General features: G+C 44.3%; 1 protein-coding gene across 1 annotated transcript in view; it reads right to left on the minus strand.

Moving 5' to 3' along the window:
• Positions 1-714: 714 nt before the first annotated feature.
• The window catches only part of LOC122539530 (probetacellulin-like), a 39,948-nt gene continuing 21,445 nt past the window's right edge, over positions 715-19,217 (minus strand). Inside the window, exons 3-6 of the mRNA XM_043674491.1 lie at positions 15,677-15,782; positions 12,122-12,268; positions 3,481-3,610; positions 715-1,667 (exon numbers count right to left, since the gene is read on the minus strand). Coding sequence (XP_043530426.1) covers positions 3,481-3,610; positions 12,122-12,268; positions 15,677-15,782 — 383 coding nt within the window. The 3' untranslated portion in view covers positions 715-1,667. The remainder of the gene's footprint in view (positions 1,668-3,480; positions 3,611-12,121; positions 12,269-15,676; positions 15,783-19,217) is intronic.

Genomic DNA, 19,217 nt, shown 5'->3' on the forward strand with positions numbered 1-19,217 from the left:
TTCAGAGTCATGAATCTCTCTTGCATTAAATCAGGGAGGCAATGGCCTAGTTGTGTTATTGCTGGACTGTTAATCCAGAGACCCAGGTAATATTCTGGGGATCCAGGTTCAAATCCCACCACGGCAGATGGTGAATTTGAATTCAATAAATATCTGGAATTAAGAGTCTAATGATAACCATGAATTGAGTGTCGGAGAAACCCATCTGGTTCACTAATGCCTTTTACAGAAGGAAACTGCCATCCTGACCTGGTTTGGCCTATGTGAATAAAAAAAGGCAGTCAGCAGCCTAGATTAACTTTTAAAATTATGCCTGCCATGGCAACAACACCATCTTGCCCGAGATGCAGAAATTTGCAAAACTGAAATCTGATCCAGTAAGAGAAAATGTGTCAAAGAGACAGATCGGCAGATACATGGAAAGGTGAACTGTTTCTCTGTCCATGGCGTTTTTAAATTCAGTCATGGGATGAGGGCATCATTGGCTAGTCCAAAATTTATTACCCATCCCTAATTGCCCAGAGGGCAGTTAAGAGTCAACCACATTGCTGTGGGTCTGGAGTCACATATAAGCCAGACTGCATAAGGATGGCAGCATCCTTCCTTGAAGGTTGCCTCCTGAATTACTGAATGTTTCCAGCACTTTCTATTTTCTTATTTTATAAGATTTTATTTGTAGACAGATAATATGGAGTTAAAACATTGAGAAGACAATTAGGTCATAAATGGCACACATTTATTAAATAACAAATAAATGCAACATTTCCAAAAAACACATTCATTTCATTTTCAGCATTCCCAACTACTGCTGCAAAAACAGTAAGGAAGAAAGTATAACCCCTTTAATACTCACACACCGTGTCACTCAGCTCTGATAAACTGATCACAGAACACTGAACCAGCCAACTTCCTGGTGGTTACACAGTCTACATCAGTAACACCTTTTAGCAGCATTCATAAATAGCAACATTAACAAAAAAAAAGATTCATTTTATGAAAGGAAAGTGATTTCTGAACTCATATGTGCAACAATCAGTGTATTTTTTTGTGCTGTAGAAGCAATGTTTATCATAATTCACAATTTTAATCCTGGATCTGAAACATTTAATGGAATTAAAACACAAAGACCAGTGATGGTCATAAAATACAGCATCTTTCATTTCAAACTATTTTCTCTTCTCTGCTGGACTGGAGAGAAACTGTTCGGTCTCCCCATGTGTCCCAGGGTTTTTAAAGGAACCTTCTATTTTACTTTCTCTGACATGTCAATTCCACATTTATCACACTGTAAGAACAGATGAAGTGTTCTTGGAGAAAAGGGTCTCAATGTGTAAGTCTGTTTGAAGAATAGTCTAGAACTGTGAATTAATCTCTCAGTCCTTCCCTGTTAGTGTCCAGCTTATACGCTAAAATAATTTCCCAGTTTGTGATGTGAAATCTTTTCAGCACCATTTCAGAAACACAGTGCAGTCAAACAGGTTTCGGACAAGTTGTCGATAATTGTTATTGTAGTTAAAATATAGTGAGTAACATTTTCATTCTTTTTCCTAACTTTAATCCAGTGTCCGTTCAGGTTAAAGTCTGCTGCCTAACGGGAAGCTGGCGTGCTCTGCCGTGTTGGAAGGTACACTGTGCCTGCAGGTGCCTCAAACCCATCCAGATCGATTCTACAGAGAGGGAATAAAAAAGAAATCATTTTTAAAACAGGGCAAAGCTTTATTCACAGATCTCAAAAATCACTTCCTCCTCTTCATTTCAATTTTCACTCCTGAAGATGCCTCACTTGCACCTCCCTCCTCTCCACTTTGAGAATCCAAGCTTTGTATGGGAGGTTAAACAGCATTATTTAAATAGGAAAGGTATCGTAATTAACCTCATTGTGTCCCCCTTAACCTCAACATCCTGCATATAGCAGCATGCCAAATAAATAACAACTAGGAGACAGAATCCCAGTCAGTCACCTTCACCCTATTTCAGGGTCAATTCGTCCCACTTATAGATTTTACAGTATTCAGGCCATTCAGCCCAACTGGTCTGTGCCGTTGTTTATACCCCCCTTGTGCCTCCTCCTATTCTGCACTATCCCACTGTTACAGCATGCCCTCCTATTCCTTTCTCCCTTACGTGTTGATCCAGCTTCTCCTTAACTTCACCAATGCCATTTCCACCCCTCTGTTCAATATTCTTAATGATGTAACACTTCTAATTTGTTCACAGTGCGTTTATAAATTGGGATTTTAAAGCAGAGAAAAATTGATTTGGTTTCATTTCTGTTCTGATCAATTATTTCTTTTAAGAGAAAGGTCAGAAATTAGATTTGAACAGTGAGTTTGAATAATTTCCAAGAAAACATCTGACTTGAGTGGGGCTGTGGGGGGAGAGCAGGGCAGTGGGATTGCCCTTTCACTAAGTCAACACAAGCTCGATGGTCTGAATGGTCACTTCCTGCACAGTATTATTCTCCAAATGACACCCAGACAAATGCTGGGATCCTCTCATTCTCAATCTTCTCACTAATGGGAATGCTTGACTCTATCCAGATCACAGCCCCTTGTGATTTTGAAAACCTCTGTCAAATCTCTTGTTAACCTTATCAAAGGGGAACATTTACAGCTTCCTCAATCTATAACTGAACTTGCTTTAAAAACCTGTTATATATCAAAACTGATGCACTGAAGGGGACATATTCAAGGGAGAAGCTGAAGGGGTGACACCAAGTCAGGATGATATTTTCCAGAATCACAGAATTGTTAAAGTGCAGAAGGAGGCCATTCAGCCCAATGTCCCTACACTGGCTCTTCAAATGAGTCTCATTACTGAGTGCCCCTCCCCCACCTTGTGTGAGCATAGCCAGCAGAATGGATCGTTTGGGGCAAATGTTGTTTCTGTCCAACTTTTTTACTTTATCACGGGATGTAGGCGTCACTGTCTAAGACAGAAGTTGTTGTCCATCCCTAATTGCCCTTGATGGGAGTATCTTGCTCAGTCATTTCAGAGGGCAGTTAAGAGCCAATCACATTGCTGGGGGTCTGGAGTTACTTGTAGGCCAGACCAGGCAAAGACTGCAAATTTCCATCCCCAAAGGATACTAGTGAACAAGATGCAACAACCAGTATCACGGGCACCGCTACTGATTTTATTTTCCAAAATGATTAATTGAATTTGCATTCCACCTGCTTCAGAACATCACCCAATAACAGCCTCACTTCACTACCATTTATCCCAGATGCTGGCACTTTCTCGAAATGGTTTAGTTTTTGTAAAACATATTAAAACCAGTCACCAACATTTCCAAAGAATGTCAAGCAATCAGTGTCTCAACAATCATCACTCTTCATAATCCCTTCCCTTTTTTCCCAATCTTTGGAATTGTGCCCGGCATCTTGTTTCTGTCATTAAATTGGTCCTGGACATCCCACCTTCAAATCATTTTCCTTGGACTTGGGTCAACCTGATTGGCCAAAATAGGTTAGTACTTACTCAAGCTAGAGTGGTCATTGCAGTGTCTTCACCTTCACCTCGTGAGTCTTTCCCATCCAGTGGCTTGGAGCTGAGGATTTCAGCTTCTTCACGCCTCTTCTTGTGAGCTTTGTGTTTCCTGCGGAACCGACTGTGGGAAAACCAAGGTCAGAGAAAGTGAAGGTGTTACAAACATACTTCTTGCCATATAACTCAGCAGGAGAAAGTGAGGACTGCAGATGCTGGAGATCAGAGCTGAAAATGTGTTGCTGGAAAAGCGCAGCAGGTCCGGCAGCATCTAAGGAGCAGCCCTCCTGAAGAAGAGCTCATGCCCGAAACGTCGATTCTCCTGCTCCTTGGATGCTGCCTGACCTGCTGCGCTTTTCCAGCAGCACATTTTCAGCATATAACTCAGCAGGTCTCACATCTTTGAATAACTCCATTGGATTTCTAAAGAACCATTTGAAATCAAGAAGATAAATGGTACATTAACCTTCACTGCAATGCACAACAATATTAGAGTAAGGAAGTCATGCGGTAAATTCGATTGGACTTTGGTGAGACTGCATCTGGAGTACGGTCTGTCTCCACCATAAGCACATACTTCTCAAAGAGGGGAAGCAAGAACAGTTTGGCCAGGTTGATTCCCAAGATGAGAGAGCTGTCCTATAAAGAGAGATTCGGTTGATAGTGCCTGTATTCTGTGGGCTTCAAAAGAACATGAGCTATTCTAATTTAAATACATAAAACTCTTCGAGGCTTGACTGTGTAGTTGCCTGGATGCTTTTCCCCTGGTTGAAGGGTCGAGGTTAGTGATTACACTCTCAGCAAGGGAGTTGGTCATTTAGGATTGACAGAAGGAGAAATCTCCTCAAACAAAAGTTGTCAACTGCTGGGATTCTCTGTGTGGATGCTCAGAGATGAACATATTTAAAACCGAGTTGTAAGAATTACTATTTCATTAGTTGTAAGAAATACACTAATGAAATGTAAGGATGTAGGAATAGGGAGGGAAAATCTAGATGGCATAGATGATTAATCATGATCAGAATAAATGCTGGGATAGGTTCAATGATTCAAATTGTCTATTTCCCGCTCCTATTTCATTTATTTCCATTTTTCTTTATAATTCGTTCATGGGATGTGGGTGTGACTGGCTGGGCCAGAACTTACTGCCCATCCAAATTTGTCCCTTGATCGGAGTGGCTTGCGAGGGTCTTTTGAGAGGGGTCATTTAGAGGAAGCCACATTGCTGTGGGTCTGGAGTCACATGTAGGCCAGATTGGGTAAGAAGGGCAGATTTCCTTCCTAAAGGACATTATTGTAAAACCCCATCGGGTTCACTAACCAATACTGGCTATTTGCTCTATTCAAGTTAAGCTATCTTGTCAATTCCAGATATTTATTGAATTAACATTTCACTAGCTCTCATGGTGGGATTCAAACTGGTGTACCTAAAGCAATAGCCTGGATTACCACTTCAGTGACAAAATAACTACTTCCTTTATCCTGTTTTATGTCATTGCAATACGCTACATACAGATAGCATCAGGCTATATACCATACAATCATCAACAGGATAGCACAGGAGTACATTCAGGCCACTGTTATTGTAACAACTCTTTCCACAAAGAAAATCAAATATTGCTGAAAAAAACTCAGGTGGTCTGGCAGCACCTGAGGACAGAAAGCAGAGTTAATGTTTCAGGCCCAGTGACACTTCTTCAGAACAGTCTGAGAAAGAGTCACTAGACCTGAAACATTAACTCCGCTTTCTGTCCACAGATGCTGCCAGACCTGCTGAGATTTTCCCAACAATTTCGGAATTCCAGCATCCATAGTTTTTTTTCTTCTTTCCAAAAACAATCCAGTCAGTCCCTCTCCCGACTGAAGCATTCATCCAATCGCTATTTGAAGGCTATTAATGAATCCCTGTTTCTCATCCTTTCAGACTTCCAGATCCTACCCACTCTTGTGCAAGAAGACTTTCCTCATATCATCTTTGGTATTTTTTCCCCAATCACCTTGAACCTGTGTCCTCTGGCAATCATTTATTCCACCAATAGAAACACAATTTCTCTTTCGTTTTCTCTCTGCAAACCTTTCACTGTTTCAAACATCTTCCAATCTATTCTTAGTCAACGTGACCCATTCTACAGTGTCCATCTTGTTGGAAGGAAAACCACTCCAACTTCTCCAGATCACCCTCAGGACAGGAAGCACTCTTCCCCATGTTAATAAAACTCGGAGCTGGGAACGGAGGCTCGCAACCTGGGGGTTTCTAATCAAGGTATTCTCACCTTCGAAGATGTGGAAAGAGGACACGTCAGGACAGGGGAGCCAGAGATGCAATCCCACTCCTATTGGCCTTTCAGTATTGGAAACTGGTATCATTGAGAGAACCCCCATGAGCACCGACAAAAGTATCCGGGATCCAAGATATATTGGCAACCTTTCCCATACATAAACAGGATGTAATGATTCTATTGGGAAGGTTTCTCGTGTGATGAAACAAAGGGATCGGTTAAAGTGTGTCGCTTTAACACAAGAGTGTCAGAAATAAGAGTGACGAACTTAGATCAGTATTTGGGGCTATGATGTTGTGGCCATAACGGAGACATGGGTTTGAGAAGGGCAGGAATGTTTGCTAGATGTTCCAGGGTTAAGAACATTTAAAAAGAACAGGGAGAGTGGTAAAAGAGGAGAGGGTGTAGCATTGCTAATCAGAGAGTGCATCACAGCCACTGAAATGAAGGTTGTTGAGGAAGGTTTGTCTACGGAGTCAGTATGGGTGGAAGTTAGGAACAGCAAGGGAACAGGCACCGCATTGGGGGTTTTCTACAGACCCCCTAATAGCAGTAGGGTGATCGAAGAATTCTTAGGCCGGCAGACTTTGGAAAAATGCAGATATAGCAGGGTTATTGTTATGGTGACTTCAACACTCCCAATATTGACTGGAACCTCCTAAGTGCAGACAGTTTGGATGGAGCCGTTTTTGTCAGATGTGTTCAGGAGGATTTCCTTACTCCGTACGTAGACAGAACGACGAGGGGTGAGGCCATTTTAGATTTGGTGCTCAGCAATAAGCCAGGACAGGTGTCAGATCTCACGGTGGGAGAACACTTTGGTGACCGTGACCACAACTGCCTCACATTTACCATAGCCTTGGAGAGGGAAAGGAGCAGTTACCAAGGGAAGATATTTAACTGGGGAAAAGGGAATTATGATACTATCAGACAAGAGTTGGGAAGTACAGATTGGGAGCAATTGTTCCACAGAAAGGGCACAACAGACATTGTGGAAACTGCTTAAGGAGCAGTTGTTGTGAGTAATGCATAAATTTGTTCCTCTGAGACAGGTAAAAAGGGGCAAGATTAAGGAGCCTTGGATGACGAGAACAGAGGAGCTTCTCATCAAAAGGAAGAAGGCAGCTTACGTAAGGTGGAGGAAGCAAGGATCTAGTGCAGCTCTAGAGGATTACAGGCTTACTAGAAAGGAGCTCAGAAATGGACTGAGGAGAGCCAGGAAGGGGCACAATAAAGGCTTGGCAAGATGGATTAGGGAGAACCCAAAGGCGTTTTACTCATACGTGAGGAATAAGAGAATGATCAGGGAGGAAGTAGGGCCGGTCAGGGATAGCGGAGGGAACTTGTGCGTGGAGTCTGAGCAGATAGGGGAAGCCCTAAATGAGTTTTTTGTTTCGGTTTTCATTAAGGAAGGGACCTTAATGCTGGGAAACAGGCTTGACCAGATCAAGATTGATGAAGTTGATGTGCTGGAAATTTTGGTAAGTATTAAGATCGATAAGTCCCAGGGACAGATCAGATTTATCCCAGGCTGCTCTAGGAAGCGAGAAAGGAGGTTACTAAGCCGCTGGCGAAGATCTTTGCTTCCTCACTCTCCACAGGGTTCATACCAGAGGATTGAAGGGAGGCAAATTATTGTTCCTCTTTTCAAAAAGGGTAATAGAGAAATCCCTGGCAATTACAGACCAGTCAGCCTTATATCTGTGGTCAGCAAGGTTTTGGAAAGAATTCTGAGGGATAGGATTAACGACTATTTGGAAAAGCACAGTGTGACTAAAGGCAGTCAGCATGGCTTTGTGAGGGGCAGGTCATGTCTCACAAATCTTATTGAGTTCTTTGAGGAGGTGACAAGACAGGTTAACAACGGTCGAGCAGTGGATGTGGTGTGTATGAACTTCAGCAAGGCATTTGATAAGGTTCCCCATGGTAGGCTCATTCATAATGTCAGAAGGTATGGGATACAGGGATATTTGGCTATCTGGATTCAGAATTGGTTGGCAGAAGGCAGAGAGCGGTTGTAGATAGAAAGTATTCTGCCTGGAGGTCAGTGGTGAGTGGGGTCCCGCAGGGCTCTGTTCTTGGGCCTCTGCTCTTTGTAGTTTTTATAAATAACATGGATGAGGAGGTTGAGGGGTGTGTTAGTAAATTTGCAGATGACACAAAGGTTGGAGGTGCCGTTGATAGAATCGAGGGCTATTGCAGGCTGCAGCGCGACATAGACAGGATGCAGAGCTGGGCTGAGAAATGGCAGATGGAGTTCAACCTGGATAAATGAGAAGTGATGCATTTTGGCAGTGTGGAGGAACAGAGGGATCTTGGTGTTCAAGTACATAGATCCCTCTAATTTGCCACCCAAGTGGATAGGGTTGTTAAGAAAGCATATGGTGTTTTGGCTTTCATTAAAAGAGGGATTGAGTTTAAGAGCTGCGAGGTGTTGCTACAGCTCTACAAGTCCCTGGTGAGACCACACTTGGAATATTATGTCCAGTTCTGATCACCCGACTATAGGAAAGATACAAAGAGGGTGCAAAGAAGGTTTACCAGGATGCTGCCTGGACTGGAGGGCTTGCCTTATGAAGAAAGGTTGAATAAGCTCGGACTTTTCTCTCTGGAGAGAAGGAGGAAGAGAGGAGACCTAATCGAGGCATACAAGATCATGGGCGGCACGGTGGCACAGTGGTTAGCACTGCTGCCTCACAGCGCCTGAGACCCGGGTTCAATTCCCGCCTCAGGCGACTGACTGTGTGGAGTTTGCACGTTCTCCCCGTGTCTGCGTGGGTTTCCTCCGGGTGCTCCGGTTTCCTCCCACAGTCCAAAAGATGTGCAGGGTCAGGTGAATTGGCCATGCTAAATTGCCCGTAGTGTTAGGTAAGGGGTAAATGTAGGGGTATGGGGTGGGTTTCGCTTCGGCGGGTCGGTGTGGACTTGTTGAGCCGAAGGGCCTGTTTCCACACTGTAATGTAATCTAATCTAATAATGAGAGACATGAATAGAGTCCCTAGACAGAGACTTTTCCCCAGGGTAGGATTGACTGCCACAAGGAGTCATAGTTTGAAGATATTAGGAGAAAGGTATAGAGGGGACGTCAGAGGTAGGTTCTTTACGCATAGAGTTGTGAGTGCAGGGAATGTGTTGCCAGTGGTGGTGGTGGAAGCAGAGTCATTAGGGACATTTAACCAACTGCTAAACATGGACATGGATAGCAGTGAATTGGGGTGTGTGTAGGTTAGGTTATTTTATTTTAGATTAGGAATAATCCTCGGCACAACATCGTGGGCTGAAGGGTCTGTTCTGTGCCGTACTTTTCTATGTTCTAAACAATATTTCAAACAAAAGTTACACTCAGAAACACAGAACAGCACTCTCCTTGATCACACACAGGTCAGCGAGAATGCTAATAACATAGGAACAGAAATAGGCCATTCAGTCCATCAAGTCTGCTCTGCCATTCAACGGGGTCTTGGCTGATCTGATAATCCTCAATTCCACTTTCTTGCATTTTCCCATAAAAATCTCGTTTTCCTTCCTGATTAGAAATCTGTCTCTCTCAGCCTTGAATATACTGAATGACCCAGCCCCAACAGCCCTCTACGGTAAAGAATTCCACAGATTCATCCACCTCAGTGATGAAATTCCTCTTCATCTCTGTCTTAACTGGGTGACCCCTTACTCTGAGATGATCTGGTCCCAGACATTCCCCCCAAAAGGGAAACAGTCTCTCCTCATCTCCCCTGTCAAGTCCCCTAAGGATCCTGTATGTTTCAACAAGGTCACCACTCATTCTTCTAAACTCCGGGTACAGGCCCAATCTACTCAACCTCTCCTCATAGGACAGACCCTCCATCCCCAGGACCAGCAAAGTGAACCCTCTCTGGACTGTCTCCGATCTCAGAGCATGGTGCTAGAAAAGCACAGCCGGTCAGACAGTATCTGAGGAGCAGGAGAGTTGACATTTCGAAGAATCACAATGAAGAGCTTATGCTCAAAACATCGACTCTCCTGCTCCTTGGAAGCTGCCTGACTGGCTGTGCTTTTCCAGTATCATATTCTTCGACTCTCATCTCCAGCATCTGCAGTCCTCACTTCCTTCCTTCCTGTCTCCTGTCCCAGTATGTCAGCTGTGGTCTGACTAATGCTGCATGTAGTTTTAGCAAAACCTCCATACTTTAATACCCCATTACCTTGAGATAAAGACCAATATTCCATTTACCTTCCCTGTTACCTGAACTTGGAATGCTTGAGCAATAGCAAAGCACTTTCATAAGGATGAATTAGTAACAAGTAGGGTACAGGATTTGAACATTCATTTACTCACTGCCTCCCCTACAGAGGTACTGCCCAAATTCAGTTACTGAATAAAACAGCTCGGCAGAGCCATAACTAGAAACATACAGCAAAAGTGGAGATCACTTGGCCCACTCTGCCTGTGCTAGCTCTTTCAGGACTTGTCCAATCCTTCCCACTTCTTTCCTCTGCCCCTGCAGTGCTACAAGTTCCTCCCAGTGAGTGACTGGAATCTAATTCAAATTAGGTTTTTCCAATTCAAGATCCTCTTATTAGACAATAGACAATAGGTGCAGGAGTAGGCCATTCAGCCCTTCGAGCCTGCACCGCCATTCAATATGATCATGGCTGATTATTCCTAATCAGTATCCTCTTCCTGCCTTATCTCCATAACCCTTGATTCCACTATCTTTGAGAGCTCTATCCAACTCTTTCTTAAATGAATCTAGGGACTGGGCCTCCACTGCTCTCTGGGGCAGACCATTCCACACAGCCACCACTCTCTGGGTGAAGAAGTTTCTCCTCATCTCTGTCCTAAATGGTCTACCCCGTATCTTTAAGCTGTGTCTTCTGGTTCGGCACTCACCCATCAGCGGAAACATGTTTCCTGCCGCCAGAGTGTCCAATCCTTTAATAATCTTATATGTCTCAACCAGTTCCCCTCTCAGTCTTCTAAACTCAACTATCTTAGAGTTCACAATAATATCCTGTAATACTGGATCTTAAGCTGATAACACACATCTTACTGCTCATCCCCACAAAACAAAGTCAGGTTTCGAAATATCAAACAGTCCTCACTTATTTCCTTCACATTAGGTTCTTTAAGCTGTAGGGCTTTAGAAAATCACCTTTACATAACTAGCCAACTCTGTTAATGATTATTATGATCTTTCAACATTCCCAGATAATGGGAATTCCAGAACTTTCAAAAGGGAATTTGATAAATACTTGGATGGGAAAGGTTTCCTGGACAATGGAGAAGGAGCAGCAGCAGAGACTCTGGATTGATTATCAAGATGAGGGCGCTATCGAGTCAGAAGGGCCTAAATTCTCTGTCATTTCTAAGATAACTCCACAGAGGCCGGTATCTCATCACCGAATCACCCTTTATTTACACACGGAGAGTCCTTGACACTCACCCATCTTCCTCGGAGCCAGCTCTCAGAGTGAACAGAACCCCTGACAATCCTGTTTTATCTGTCAGCCAGGGCTCCCCGATTGAATCAGATTCACAGCCCCAATCAGGGAACTCAGATTCTATGAGGTCCACCTGGCTGACCTCGTTACAGTCACAACAGTTAGGAAGAACGAGAGGTGACCATTGAAACAAAAGATTCTGAGAGGGTCTGACAGGGCCAGTGCTTAGACGAGCTCCTGGCCCCGCTGAGTATGATTTCAGAAATGGCGCCAGCTGATTAGAGACAAGGAGCAATTTCTGCACTCGTGGCAGCTGTGAATCTTTGGAATTCTCTGCTCCAGAGGGTCACTGAAACTCAGGCATCAAGTAGGCCCTAGACAGACATCAACAGAGACTTGGACTTGGAAGAATCAGGGGCTACAGGAATGGATGTTGGAGATTAGCCATGATTGTGTTAAGGTGCAAGTTCCATACGGCCCAATTCTGCTCCTATAAGAGCATAAGAAATAGGAACTGGAGCAGGCCATTCGGCCCCTTAAGCCTACTCCACCATTCAATAGGATCATGGCCAATCCAACCCTCTTGTCCACTTTCCCATAAATTCCCCGACTGATCAATGTCACCTTTAAAAAAGAACACAAGGACTCTATCCCCCTCCCCCAACTCTCTGCAGCAAGGTATCCCAAAGACTCACAAACCTCTAAGAGAAGATATTCCTTACCTCAGTCTGAAATTAGTACCCCTTTATTCTGAGCCTTTTGTCATATTTACGTTCTCATCATTGCAATTCCAAAGAGGCTTACCGGGGGACAGTGGGTCAAATAGCCTCCCCTCCATGATGTACTCATCTACAATACACATGTCTTTTTATACATGAACAACTGTTAGGCAATTCCTCAAGATTCAACAAGAGATGGATTAAAGTATACCTAACTGCACACAAAAACAGATGACTATTATTGCAATCGTGAGCAGCAGAATGGCCAGAACCAGCCCCACGACGATGAACTGATCCCGTTTTCCGGTTCGATAGAATACATCCAGAAATTCACATCGGGAGCCAACATAGCCAAATTTACACCTGTTGAAAACAAGAGTAAATGGTTAAAATAAACAACCAGATGGTTATTAAACATTTTAATAGGTTGGTGGTCATAGAGTTGAAGAAATATATAATCTGGAGATTTCAATAGAACACTAACTGGACCTGAGAATTCCGCAATTTAGGGGCAGCTCAGTGGTTAGCACTGCTGCCTCACAGCGCCTGAGACCCGGGTTCAATTCCCACCTCAGGCGATTGACTGTGTGGAGTTTGCACATTCTCCCCGTGTCTGCGTGGGTTTCCTCTGGGTGCTCCGGTTTCCTTCTACAGTCCAAAGATGTGCAGGTCAGGTGGATTGGCCATGCTAAATTGCCCAAAAGTGTTAGTTGCATTAGTCATAGGGAAATGGGACTGGGTGGGTTACTATTCGGAGGGTCGGTGTGGACTTGTTGGGCCAAAGGGCCTGTTTCCACACTGTAGGAAATCTATCCATCATCTATCTAAAAACTCTGGTCACATTTTCCCACTAACTTACTATGTACCTCCAGTATTTTGTCTCTTGTACTCAGAGGAAAAGCATGAAATAATTCTGTTCTCCTTCCTATTGGAAGGATGTTGTGAAACTTGAAAGGGTTCAGAAAATAATGACAAGGATGTCGTCAGGGTTGGAGGATCTGATCTATAGGGAGAAGTTGCATAGGCTGGGGCTGTTTTCCCTGGAGCATCAGAGGTGACCTTATAATTTTACAAAATCATGAGGGGCATGGGTAGGATAAATAGACAAGGTATTTTTCCCTGGGGTGGGGGAGTCCAGAATTAGAGGGCATAAGTTTAGGGTGAGAGGGGAAAGATATAAGAGAGACCTAAGGGGTAACTTCTTCACGGAGAGGGTGGTATGTGTATGGAGTGAGCTGCCAGAGGAAGTGGTGGAGGCTGGTACAATTGCAGCATTTAAGAGGGCATCTGGATGGGTATATGAATAGGAAGGGTTTGGAGGGCTATGGGTCCGGTGCTGGCAGATGGGACGAGATTGGGTTGGGATATCTGGTCGACATTGATGGACCGAAGGGTCTGTTTCCGTGCTGTACATCTCTATGACTCTATCTCCATCATTTACAAGGCATAAGAAAGGAGTGTGAACGAATATTCTCTGCACTTGTCCAGATGAGAGCAGCACCAACATCACTCAAGAAGCTCAACACTATCCAAAACTAAGCAGCCCACTTAAATGGAACTACATTCAACATTCATTCTCCTCACCACCAGTGCTCAGTAGCAGCAGTACGTATTAACTTCAAGATGCAGTGCAGAGATTCACCAGAAATTCAGACAGCACCTTCCAAACCTACAACCTCTACTACCTAGAAGGACAAGGGCAGCAGATGTGTGGTAACAAGGCTAGCCCAGAATTAACTGCCCATCCCTAGTTATCCTGGAGAAGTGGTGGTGAGCTTCTTAAACTTCTGCAATTCCTTGTAGTGTAGGGACATCCCACAATGCCCTTAGGGAGGGAATTCCAGGATTTTGACCCAGTGAAACTGAAGGAACAGTGATACATTTCCAAGTCAGGATGGTGGGTGGCTTGGAGGGGAACTTGCAGGGGGTGGTGTTCCCATGTATCTGCTGCCCCTGTCCTTGTAGATGGAAGTTAGCACAGATTTGGAAGATAATGTTGAAGGATGCTTCTTGTCGATTATATATACAGCTGCTATTAAGTGCTTGTGCCCACCATATTTATGTGTCATGTCCAGTTGAGTTTCTGATGAATAGTAACCCCAGGATGTTGACATTGGGGGATTCAGTGATGGTACACACTGCTGCTACCAGTGGTGGAGGGAGTGAGTTTGGAAGTGATGGATGAGGTACCAACCAATCCATTGAGAGAGTATTCCATCATCCTCCTGACTTGTGCCTTGTAGATGTGGACAGGCATTGGGGTGTCAGGTGGTGAGTTACTCAGTGCAGGGCTCCCAATCTTTGACTTGGTTTCGTAGCCATTGTATTTATATGGCAAATCCACTTCAGTTTCTGGTCAATAGTAAACCCCTGGAGGTGGATAATGGGGGATTCCGTGATGGTAAAGTCTTAAATGTCAATGGGAGATGGTTGGCTTCTCTCTTGTTGGAAATGGTTATTATGTGGCATGTGCGTAGCACAAATAGGAAGGTAATAGCCTAGTGGCATTATCGCTGGACAGTTAATCCAGAAACCAAGGAAATATTCTGGGCATCCAGGTTCAAATCCTGCCACAGCAGCTGGAGGAATTTGAATTCAAAAATTAAATCTGGAATTAAGAGTGTAATGATGACCATGAAATTATTACAGAATCCCTATAGTGTGGAAACAGGCCCTTTGGCCCAACACGCCCAGACTGACCCTCCGAACAGTGTCCCACCCAAACCCATTCTCCATTACTCTACATTTACCCCTGACTAATGCACCCAACCTACACATCTTGGTAAAAGCCCATCTGGTTCACTAGTGTCATTTAGGGAAGGAAACCTCCATCCTTACCTGGTCTGGCCTACGTGACTCCAGACCCAGAGCAATGTGGTCGACTCTCAACTGCCTTCTGGGCAATTGGGGATGGGAATAAATGCTGGTCCTAGCCAGAACAAATTTTAAAAATATTACTTGCTATTTGTCAGCCCAAGCCTGGATATTGTCCAGATCTTATTGCATTTAGACATGAACTGCGTCAGTATCTGAGGAATTGTGAATGGTGCTGGAAATTGTGCAATCACCGGTGAACATTCCCATTTCTGACCTTATGATGGAGGGAACGTCATTGATGAAGCAGCTGAAGATGGTTGGGTCTAGGACACTACCCTGAGGAACGCCTGCAGAGATGTCCTGGAGCTGAGATGTGTGCATTGCTGGCAAGGCTTTGGTCCCCCATTGCTAACTCTGTGTGTTTCTTGGCCATTACATAGTGTGGGACTAGAGTCACATGTAGACCAGATAAGGACAGCAGATTTGCTTCCCTGAAGGGTATTTTTGAACCTTGCAGGTTTTTATAACACCCTTTTGTGATTGGACTCATTGAGATTAACTAATTGAATTTGAATTCTACCAGTTACCATGTTGGGATTTGAACCCATGCATTAACCTAGGCCTCTGGATTTTCTCATCCAGTGACATAGCCATGATACCATCATCTCCTTCATTCTAAACATTGTCCAAAGGCTTGACTGTTTCATCCAGTCTCCTTCAATTGAAACAAGTATTGAGGGAGTGTCTGCACTTCAAAAGGTACCTCATTGGCTGGAAAGCAGTTTGGCAGGCCCTGAGATTGTGAAAGTCACTATATAAATGCAAATTCTTAGTTTTTATACTCATTGTGAGAATAAAAGTTACCTGGAAATTCCAAGGAACAATTAGAAACTAAACTATAAATCAATAAAGGACTGCAGGAAAGAACTGAAAACATTTTGCTCAGTCACTTACACACACGATGGTTTATTTTCAGACTGCATAAACCGACATTCTCCTTCAATACAGTAACTCATCAACTCCTTTGGACATTTAGTGAAGTGTCCTGTCTGGGGAATTTCTGTAAGAGAGGATGAACAGTAAAAGAAATACATTTGGATTAATTTTATAAAGATTAATTCAAGCTCACAAAGAGATCATCCTGATTAACTTGAACTTTGACTCGAGCCATAGAGCTCTCCAGCATGGAAACAGACCCTTTGGTCCAACCCGTCCATACCGACCAGATATCCCAACCCAATCAAGTCCCACCTGCCAGCACTTGGCCCATATCCCTCCAAACCCTTCCTATTCATATACCCATCCAAATGCCTCTTAAATGTTGCAATTGTACCAGCCTCCACCACTTCCTCTGGCAGCTCATTCCATACACGCACCACCCTGTGTGTGAAAAGTTACCCCTTAGGTCTTTTTTAAATCTTTCCCCTCTCACCCTAAACTTATGCCCTCTGGTTCTGGACTCCCCAACCCCAGGGAAAAGACTTTGTCTATTTACCCTATTCATGCCCCCCATAATTTTGTAAACCTCTATAAGGTCACCCCTTAGCCTCTGGTGTTCCGGGGAAAACAGCCCCATCCTATTCAGCCTTTCCCTATAGCTCAAATCCTCCAACATCCTTGTAAATCTTTTCTGAACTCATTCAAATTTCACAACATCCTTCCTATAGCAGGGAGACCAGAACTGCATGCAGTATTCCAAAAGTGGCCTAACCAATGCACTGTACAACCTCAACACCAACCTCCCAATTACAAACTCAATGCACTGACCAATGAAAGCAAGCATACAAAACACCTCCTTCATTACCCTGTCTACCTGGGACTCCAATTTCAAAGAGCTATGCACCTGCACTCCAAGGAACTGGGAAGTGTACTGGAAATTTCAACAGCAAAAAAAAGGCTAAAAAGCTGACTTTAATCGGCTCTTTTTATTAATCTCACAATTACTCTTCAATGCTAGAAGTTTAAATTTTGCTGAATATGAATTTTATTCCAATGAGTTGCATGTCTATCTTCCCCCAAGGGCATCATCTAACAATTTAAGCCAGTCCCTTTCAGGAGTGAGACTAAAAGGTAAAGTTGCCATAATCCTACTGGACCATTGTATCCATTAGAGAGAGGTGCCAGATAGTGGTTTAACCTGAGGGGCACCATGCCATGCCTCGGGTGAGGGGAGGGATTGAGTAGGAGAGCCCTCAATGGGAATTCCAGCCGGTGTGAGAATTGAACTCACATTATTGGTATCACATGACACTACAAACCAGCTATCTAGCCAACTGAGCTACATTAGAAAACAGTTCAACACAGGTCAACTTGAAGTTATCTCAGGACTGTGACTTGAAAGAAATTCTGGTATTTATATATTAATCAATCGAAACCTTCATCCCCATTGTAAGTGATTAAAGACTTGACAGCAATCTCGGTTTGTTCAGTCCAATGCATCAGTTGTACGACCCTTTGATCTCTTACTATAAATTCTGTGCCCTATGATCTGACCCAGTAACTTGCTGACAAAGGAGCAGTGCCCTGAAGGCTTGTACTTCCAAATAAACCGGATGGACGATAACCTGGTGTCATGTGATTTTTAACTCTGGTCAACAGACAAGGATGGGGGGAGATTTGTTCCTCTCTTCCAAAAAAGGAGGCTGATGTTAGGTTTTTGGCTCATTTTAAATCAGAGGTATTTGTTAGCCAAAGGCATTGAGGGATATGAAACAAAGAGAGGCATCAGAGTTAGAACTCAGATCAACCACAGTCTTAACGAGTGATAGAACAGCCTGGGAGGGATGCATGTCCACCTCTTGTCCCTTTGTTCCTAACTTTTGGTGCCTAGATGTCAAGAAGTGATGGTCAGTGATTGTACAAAATTGCTGCTAACACTGGAATTATTATTGTGTGGATCAGGGATGTTGGTGCTGTGTTTGGCTGCTTTTCTGTTTTTATGGGACCTTGGTGAGACCACCCCTGGAGTATTGTGTGCCGTTTGGGTCTCCTTATCTGAGGAAGGGTGTTCTAGTGATGGAGGGAGTGCAGTGAAGGTTTCCCAGAGGGATTCCTGGGATGGCAGGACTGATGTATGAAGAGAGACTAGATCAGTTCGGACTATATTGACTGGAGTTGAGGAGAATGTGGGGGAGAGGATCTTACAGAAACCTATAAAATTGTAACAGGACTAGACAGGGTTAACACAGGAAGGGTGTTCGTGAAGACCAGGGAGTGCAGAGCCAGGAGTCACAATCTAAGGGTACAGGGTAGGACGTTTGGAAATGAGATGAAAGAAACGTCTTCACCCAGGGAGTGGGGAGCCTGTGGGATTCTCGGTCACTGAAAGTGGTTAAGGCCAAAACATTGAATGTCTTGAGAAGGAGTTTAATACAGTTCTTAGGGTGAAAAGGGATTAAGGGTATGGGGGAGAAGGCAGGAACAGGGGACTGAGATGGATGATCAGTCAGGACCATACTGAATGGTGCAGTATGCTCGAAGGGCTGAATGGCCTACTGCTGCTCTGAGTTTCTGTTTATATGAATTTTCTTATTATTTATTCACAATATTTGTAAAACCACATTCCAAGATCTTTTGATGTGAATATTATACAAAGTGCAAGTTGCACAGGGGTACCTGCCTCCTGTTAGTATACACAGTGCTCACTCCGATCGGGCTGGGAGCTCAGCATTCACCGTTTCCAGCTCCTCACTGTACAGTGGTTGAAAGGCACTAGACTGTGTCCTTTCCTCATTGTGCCTCGGTGGAGGATGCTCCAGGCTTTGGGAACTTCTTCAGATTCTATCCGCTCAAGAATAGATTACCTGTTTGTGTCCCGATCAAGCCGGTGTTCTTCTCTGACCACTGCCTCCTGCTGGCTGACTGTCACCTACAGGACGAGCAGGCTGGTAAGGGAACGTGGAAGCTGAACACAAAGCTGTTGACCCCGGGAAACATTGAGGAGCTCAAGAGGGACTACGCAGGTTGGAGAACCGTGAAGCCCCTCTTTGAGTCCCCAGCGGACTGGTGGGAAACAGTAAAAGGGAACATCAAGAGGTTCTTCATCCTCAAAGGTGTTCAGGTGGTGAGAGAGAGACGGGGAAAACTCTCCCAGCTCCAGGAAAGTATGCAGAACCTGCTCCTGCTGCAGACGATGGGGGTGGATGTCACGGAGGACCTCAAGGAGGTGAAGGGCCAGCAAGCCTCGCTCTTTGCCTCGGAGGCCTCCAAGATAATCTTCCGGTCCAGGGTCCGCTCGGTGGAGCAGGACGAGACGTGCTCATATTTCTTCTTCCAGAAGGTGCACAAAGAGAGCTCCGTGCTCAGCAGCCTGAAGGAAGAAGATGGCGCGATAACGTCATCTCAGGCTGACGTCATGAGGATCAGTAAATCCTTCTATACCAGTCTGCATGACGCGAAGCCGACCGACAGCGCGGCCTCCCAGTCGTTCCTGTCCTCTATCACGGAGGTCCTAGACGACGGAACACGAGAGAGGCTGGACCAGCCGCTATCTCTG

This window comes from Chiloscyllium plagiosum, chromosome 32 (assembly GCF_004010195.1).
Source record: "Chiloscyllium plagiosum isolate BGI_BamShark_2017 chromosome 32, ASM401019v2, whole genome shotgun sequence".
NCBI classification, from domain to species: Eukaryota; Metazoa; Chordata; class Chondrichthyes; order Orectolobiformes; family Hemiscylliidae; genus Chiloscyllium; species Chiloscyllium plagiosum.